This window comes from Salvelinus fontinalis, unplaced genomic scaffold (assembly GCF_029448725.1).
Source record: "Salvelinus fontinalis isolate EN_2023a unplaced genomic scaffold, ASM2944872v1 scaffold_0283, whole genome shotgun sequence".
In the NCBI taxonomy this organism is placed as follows: Eukaryota; Metazoa; Chordata; class Actinopteri; order Salmoniformes; family Salmonidae; genus Salvelinus; species Salvelinus fontinalis.
The window spans coordinates 39,735-47,518 of record NW_026600492.1 but is presented as its reverse complement, the minus strand read 5'-3'; the positions used below and the strand labels follow the sequence as shown (position 1 = coordinate 47,518).

The following is a 7,784-nucleotide window of genomic DNA, read 5'->3' as shown; positions in this document are numbered from 1 at the left end:
AACGTGTGTTTAGTGAGTCCGCCAGATCAGAGGCAGTGATGATTACCGGGGATGTTCTCTAAATTAGTGTGTGAATTGGACCATTTTCCTGTCCAGCTAAGCCTTGAAAATGTAATGAGTACTTTTGGGTGTCAGGGAAAATGTATGAAGTAATAAGTACATCATTTTCTTTAGGAATATAGTGAAGTAAAAGTAAAATTAGTCAAAAATAGTAAAGTACAGATTCCCTGAAAAACTACTTAAATCGTACTTTAAAGTATTTTTTACTTAGGTACTTTATACCACTGATCACAAAAAAAGAAAAAGCATAATTAAAGTGGCTAATTTAGGCCCTTTTTAGACATATATTCATGCCTCTTGTAACACTATGTAATTGCAATAGATGGTCATAAGTTTACCATCTGTTTGATGTTCTCGTTCACACAGGAGAGAGACATGACTATCCTGGATCCTCTGGGGAGCATCAACAACATCCTGATGCTGATGAGTCAGAGAAGAGTCTCTCCAGATCAGAACACCAGATGGTACAGCTTGGTTTGGTCTAGTATACAGTTTGCTCTATCGGGGTCTGGGCTGGGTTTCTGTAAAGCACTTTATGTCAACAGTGACATAAGCATCCATAATTATATGTGTCTGTCCCCTCTTTATGGTTACCAGGACAATGCTAGCCCTTCCTCCCTCCCGGAGTCCCCATGTCATGCCTCTCCCGGTAGCGCCTCACTGCTGGGTATGAAGAGGTTGTCTGTGCAGCTGGTGGACTGCAGGAAAACAACGGGGCTGAGTGGAACTGTGAGAGGAGGAGAGAAGAAAGGATCAGATTTGACACATCAAAGTAAGTGCTGTAGTTTAGTTTGAACAAATACAATAGATCTGGTATCTGTTACCAGGACAACCAGCACAGTTCTGTTAGTTGACATGAAGATGGACTGGTATCTTTTACTAGTAGGGCTGTCACAGACTAATAAACATCTTGTTTGACTTAGTCACCTGTTCTTTCCACCAATCAATTGGTACAAATTTTAAACGTGTATTTCTATATATACACTACCGTTGAAAAGTTTGGGGTCACTTAGAAATGTCCTCGTTTTTGAAAGAAAGGCAATTTTTTTGTCCAATAAAATAACATCAAATTGATCAGAAATACAGTGTAAACATTGTTAATGTTGTAAATGACTGTTGTAGCTGGAAATGGCAGATTGTTTTATGGAATATCTACATAGGCGTACAGAGGCCCATTATCAGCAACCATCACTCCTGTGTCCCAATGGCACTTTGTTACCTAATACAAGTTTATCATTTTAAAAGGCTAATTGATCATTAGAAAACCCTTTTGTAATTATGTTAGCACAGCTGAAAACCGTTATGCTGATTTAAAGAAGCAATAAAACTGGCCTTCTTTAGACCAGTTGAGTGTCTGGAGCATCAGCATTTGTGGGTTTGATTACAGGCTCAAAATGGATCAATTAGCCTTTTAAAATGATAAACTTGGATTAGGTAACACAACGTGCTATTGGAACACAGGAGTGATGGTTGCTGATAATGGGCCTCTGTACGCCTATGTAGATAATCAGCCATTTCCAGCTACAATAGTCATTTACAACATTAACAATGTCTACACTGTGTTTATGATCAAATTGATGTTATTTTAAATGGACAAAAAAATAGCTTTTCTTTCAAAAACAAGGACATTTCTAAGTGACCCCGAACTCTTGAATGGTATTGTATATCCTCACACCATCCATGTTGTAAACAGCGTTCTGCATGAATTCCGACTCAACTTGCAACAAAACAATTTTATGAAATCTAATTTTGTTAGAAATCTAACATTGTTTAACATGGTCAAGTTCGGTTTCTGTGCAATCTTCAGACACTCTAGAAGGCAACCAAACTTGTTTCATCATTCTACATGATGTATTGGCTATACAACACCTGAATTAGCCCATGAAGGGTCTTGGTCCAATGACCACCTATCGTTTTGAAACCTAGCTAGATAGCCAATGAGCTGGGCTTTCCAGCAGTATGTGAATGCCGTTTGTAGGACAAACAGCCATCATGCTGGAGCTGTGCACAACAGAGTTCATTCTCTGGTGAAAGGAAACAGGACGCACTGTAGTTTACGTTTCACAGCAGTTCGTTCTCTTTTACAAACTTCTCAAATCTGAAAAAGTTAAACATGGCTACTAAGAGTGGAAAAGCTAAATCTCAGTCCAAGTATAAACATTTTGATGATATTATTGCAGAAATTGACCAGGAGAGTGACACAGAAGGAATGGATGAGGACTCAGTGAGTGACCACAGTTATGATTCCAGCGCGGAAGAAATGTTTTTGGAAGGACAAGATCCACTTTTAGACCAGTAAGTAAAATAGGTTTTTGCTTCTCATGCTAATGCAGTTGTTTAAATGGTCGCATATTCATTTTATATATATTTTTGATTTATATATATACATATAAAGTCAGAAACAGACTCCATGAGGGTGGGATGAGGGCCCGACGTCCACAGGTGGGGGTTGTGCTTACAGTCCAACACCGTGCAGGACGTTTGGCATTTGCCAGAGAACACCAAGATTGGCAAATTTGCCACTGGCGCCCTGTGCTCTTCACAGATAAAAGCAGGTTCACACGCACATGTGACAGACGTGACAGAGTCTGGAGACGCCGTGGAAAACGTTCTGCTGCCTGCAACATCCTCCAGCATGACCGGTTTGGCGATGGGTCAGTCATGGTGTGGGGTGGCATTTCTTTGTGGGGCCGCACAGCCCTCCATGTGCTCGCCAGAGGTAGCCTGACTGCCATTAGGTACCGAGATGAGATCCCCAGACCCCTTGTGAGACCATATGCTGACACATGCACATTTGTGGCCTGCTGGAGGTCATTTTGCAGGGCTCTGGCAGTGCACCTCCTTGCACAAAGGCGGAGGTAGCGGTCCTGCTGCTGGGTTGTTGCCCTCCTACCGCCTCCTCCACGTCTCCTGATGTACTGGCCTGTCTCCTGGTAGCGCCTCCATGCTCTGGACACTACGCTGACAGACACAGCAAACCTTCTTGCGGCAGCTCGCATTGATGTGCCATCCTGGATGAGCTGCACTACCTGAGCCACTTGTGTGGGTTGTAGACTCCGTCTCATGCTACCACTAGAGTGAGAGCACCGCCAGCATTCAAAAGTGACCAAAACATCAGCCAGGAAGCATAGGAACTGAGAAGTGGTGTGTGGTCACCACCTGCAGAACCATTCCTTTTTTGGGGGTGTCTTACTAATTGCCTATAATTTCCACCTTTTGTCTATTCCATTTGCACAACAGCATGTGAAATTTATTGTCAATCAGTGTTGCTTCCTATGTGGACAGTTTGATTTCACAGAAGTGTGATTGACTTGGAGTTACATTGTGTTGTTTAAGTGTTCCCTTTATTTTTTTGAGCAGTGTATATTCCATGTCAGATATATATATTTTCCATTTTTTATTCAAATAGAATGGAGTCGAACATAAAACACACACACATGGCCACTTGTGTGTTTGCTTGGGTGGGGGTGTGTGTGTGTGTGTGTATATATATATATATATATATATATATATATATATATATATATATATATATATATATATATATATATATATATATATATTCCATGTCAGATGTATATATTTTCCTTTTTTCCCCCAAATGGAATAGTGTAAAACAGCAAACACACACACAATGGCCACTGCGCCTGCTACTCCTCTCACTTTCCATATGAAATAGCCATTGGGTGCTGTTGGGGGGAGGACAGGCCCACAACAATGGCCGCAGTTGAATGGAACAGCACTTCAACTTAGTGAAGTATTCTATACAATTTAATCTGTTTATTTTATGTGATGTGAAAAGGCTCATACAATACAAATATTTGTTTAAATGTTTTCTTTCACAGTGATAGCGTCTCCGACTGGGAGCCTCCGCTGCCATGGTGCCCATCCCCCACTGAAGCGGGTTCATCCAGCCGGACTCCTGCTGTCTCCGGCTCCACACCTACCCCCGCCCGGCCATCTAGAGGTGGGAAGAGGGTAACAAAGAAGCGGAGGAAGGGAAGTGTGGAACCTGCTGGTAGAGAGGTAGAGGGGCAATGGCACTCTGTGCTGGAGGAAGATGTGGAGCCCCGTGCTCCAATTTTCCGACCTAAAAGACAACCCGGACCTCAGCTCGATATGACATCGAAGTATAGCCCGATGCAACTTTTCCAACTGTTTTTCACCCCGGCAGTTGTTGATTCCCTTGTTTGCAATACTAACAAGTATGGGGCTAGGAAGCAAGCAGGAAAGAAACAGGAATGGAAGCCCATTTCCATGTCAGACATTTTCTGCTACTTTTCACTGGTAATTTACATGGGGCTGGTGAAGTTGAAAACCCTAAAGGATTACTGGAAAACATCCTCACTATATCAACTGCCTTTCCCCCCCACTGTCATGTCCTCTACAAGGTTTTTAAATATCTCACGGGCGCTTCACATTAGTGACCCAGAAGTTGATGAGGAGAATGACAGGAGGAGAGGCACCGCACGGTTTGACAGGCTCTGCAAAGTCAAACCTCTCTACGCCAGCATGGTTGAGGCTTGCAAGACCCATTTTCAGCCCGCACAGAACTTGTCCATAGATGAGAGGATGGTAGCATCAAAGGCCAGAATTGGCCTAAAACAATACATGCGTAACAAGCCAACTAAGTGGGGTTACAAGCTGTTTGTTTTGGCTGATTCTGGGTGTGCATACACATGCAATTTCTTTGTCTATGAGGGGAAGAACACTTGTGCGACTGGTAAAGGACTTAGCTATGACTCTGTGATGGAGTTATTGGATTTCCAACTGCTGGGGAAGGGCTACAAACTCTTTGTGGACAACTTTTACACAAGCCCTACCCTGTTTGCAGACCTGAGGAAGCGGGAGGTGTGGGCTTGTGGCACTATTCGGACCAACAGTGTGGGCTTTCCGAAGACCAAGGTAAATGACATGCCTAAGCGGGCTGAGCGGGGGACCATGCGATGGATCCGTGAAGATGGCCTGCTGTTTGTGAAGTGGATGGACACCAGAGAGGTGGTGATGTGCTCCACTATTCACAAGCCCTTCAGTGGCGACCATGTCAGTAGGCGTGTGAAAGACGCCATGGGTGCATGGACCACCAAAAATGTCCCCATTCCTGCAGCCATCAAGGACTACAACAAGAGCATGGGAGGTGTAGACCTATCAGACGCACTGATAGGGTACTACAATGTTCTACATAAGACAAAGAAGTGGTACAAGACATTGTTTTACCATTTCATTGACATTGCTGTGGTGAATTCCTTCATCCTGCAGAAGGAAATGGCGAAGAGCTGTGGACAGCCCCCCATCGCACAGCTAGCCTTCAGGGAGCTGCTCATCCAGGAGCTTGCTGACTATCGCACAAAGTCCACTGCATCACGCTCTGCCCCCTCTACCTCTGCCCCCTCTACCTCTGCCCCCTCTACCTCTGCCCCCTCTACCTCTGCCCCCTCTACCTCTGCCCCCTCTACCTCTGCCCCCTCTACCTCTGCCCCCTCTACCTCTGCCCCCTCTACCTCTGCCCCCTCTACCTCAGCCCCCTCTACTCCTGCCTCCAGTGGTGTTCATATGCCACAGTTCATTACTGCAGGCATGACTGTGCCTCATGGACAAAAGGCCACAGCATGGAGGCGTCGTTGTGTTCTGTGTCACATGAAGTCCCCCATCATCTGCACCACGTGTTCAGTTTGCCTCTGCTTTAACTCAGAAAGAGACTGCTATGGGACATGGCACAGACAGCAAAATATTGTGTAGAGGACCTCCAAAGACTCTACTCCTGTTTTTTTAATTTTTTTATAATATATATATTTTTTTCTTATTTTTTTTTGTTGGTGTGTTAGAATTGCTTTTTGATATGTTGTATATAGTTATTTGCACTGTTGTATATAGTTATATATCATTTCACCAATTTGGCCACTTGGGTACATTTGGGCAACTTGTGTGGGACACCTGGGTGACTTCATGCTAAATGTCTTGTAGCTCACCCATTCCTGAAGTTATCAGTCTAAAACTTTGCACAACTACAGTTGCCCTGTACAGTTGTATTCTCCATCTAAATTGTCCCCAGCATCCTATCTGACTGTTTGGCTATTCCAGTACATGTGAAAAATGATGCTACAACAATAAAAACAGAAAACGTAAGTTTATTTCCTTGTATTTTCTTCTACCAGATCTATTGTGTTATATTCTCCTACATTCAATTAACATTTCCACAAACTTCAGAGTGTTTCCTTTCAAATGATACCAAGAATATGCATATCCTTGCTTCTAGGCATGAGCTACAGGCAGTTAGATTAGGGTATGTCTTCAGGCGGAAATTGAGAACAAGGGTTGCAGCCATAAGAGGTTATTAAGGAGCCTGAAACAACACGAGAGAATACACACAGGTGAGAAGCCTTACCACTGCTCACAGTGTGGAAAGTTTTTCAACCAGTCAGGGGATCTGAAAAAACATGAGAATACACACAGGGGAGAAGCCTTACCACTACTCCCAATGTGGAAAGAGTTCTAACCATTTAAGGAACTTGAAAGTTAATGAGATAATACACACAGGTGAGAAGCCTTACCACTGCTCCCAGTGTGGAAAGAGTTTTAACCAATTAAGCAACCTGAAAGCTCATGAGAAAATTGACACAGGGGAGAAGCCTTAACACTGCTCCCAGTGTGGAAGGAGTTTTAACCAGAAAAGCAACCTCAACCAACATAAGATAATACACAACGGGGAGAAGCCTTTCCACTCCTCCCAGGTGCAAAGCTTTTGCCCATTTAGGAAGCCTGAAAGAACACATGAGACTGCACATAGAGGAGAAGGCTTACAAAAGCTCAGACTGTGGGGAACCATATGAAATTGCTTCTTCCAATTATTGATAAACATGTACCTGTTAAGAAACTGACTGTTAGAACTGTTAAGGCTCCATGGATTGATGAGGAAGTTAAAAACTGTATGTTTGAAAGAGTTGGGGCAAAAGGAGTGGCTAATAAGTCTGGCTGGCTTACGTACTGCAAATTGAGAAATTATGTGACCAAACTCAACAAAATAATACACCTTATTAGGAAGCCAAGATCAATGATATAAAGAATGATGGGGGAAAAAAACTAAAAAATCATAATGAAAGAAAAGCAGTGCAAGTATTACATTTTGTAAAGTTAGTGTGGGAGAGGTGGAAAAATTGTTATCGATCAATAATGACATTGACAACTTAGATGGGAAGCTACTGAGGACAGTAGCTGACTCTATAGCCACTCCTATCTGTCATATTTTTAGCCTAGAAGAAAGTCTTTTATCCTCAGGCCTGGAGGAAAGCCAAAGTAATTCCACTACCCAAGAATGGTAAAGCGGCCTTTACTGGTTCTAAGAGCAGACCTATAAGCTTGCTGCCAGCTCTTAGCAAACTGTTGGGAAAAATTGTGTTTGACCAAATACAATGATATTTTTCTGTAAACAAATTAACAACAGACTTTCAGCATGCTTATAGAGAAGGGCACTCAACATGTGCTGCACTGACACAAATGACTGCTATGGCTTTTCAACCTCTGCCATAATGTGGATTCAGAGCTATCTATCTACTAGAACTCAGAGGGTTTTTAATGGAAGCTTCTCTAATGTCAAACATATAAAGTGTAATGTACTTCAGGGCAGCTCTCTAGGCCCTCTACTCTTTTCTATTCTTACCAATGACCTGCCACTGGCATTAAACAAAGCATGTGTGCCCATGTATGCTGATGATTCAACGATATAC

At 42.9% G+C, this 7,784-nt stretch overlaps 1 protein-coding gene across 1 annotated transcript; it reads left to right on the top strand.

Moving 5' to 3' along the window:
- Positions 1–283: 283 nt before the first annotated feature.
- On the top strand, positions 284–6,776 carry LOC129845347 (piggyBac transposable element-derived protein 4-like). Its single transcript, XM_055913238.1, has 4 exons — positions 284–524; positions 658–832; positions 2,241–2,355; positions 3,906–6,776. Exons 1-4 carry the CDS (start codon positions 522–524, stop codon positions 5,797–5,799), a joined length of 2,187 nt encoding a protein of 728 aa, XP_055769213.1. The 5' UTR covers positions 284–521; the 3' UTR covers positions 5,800–6,776.
- Positions 6,777–7,784: the final 1,008 nt, after the last annotated feature.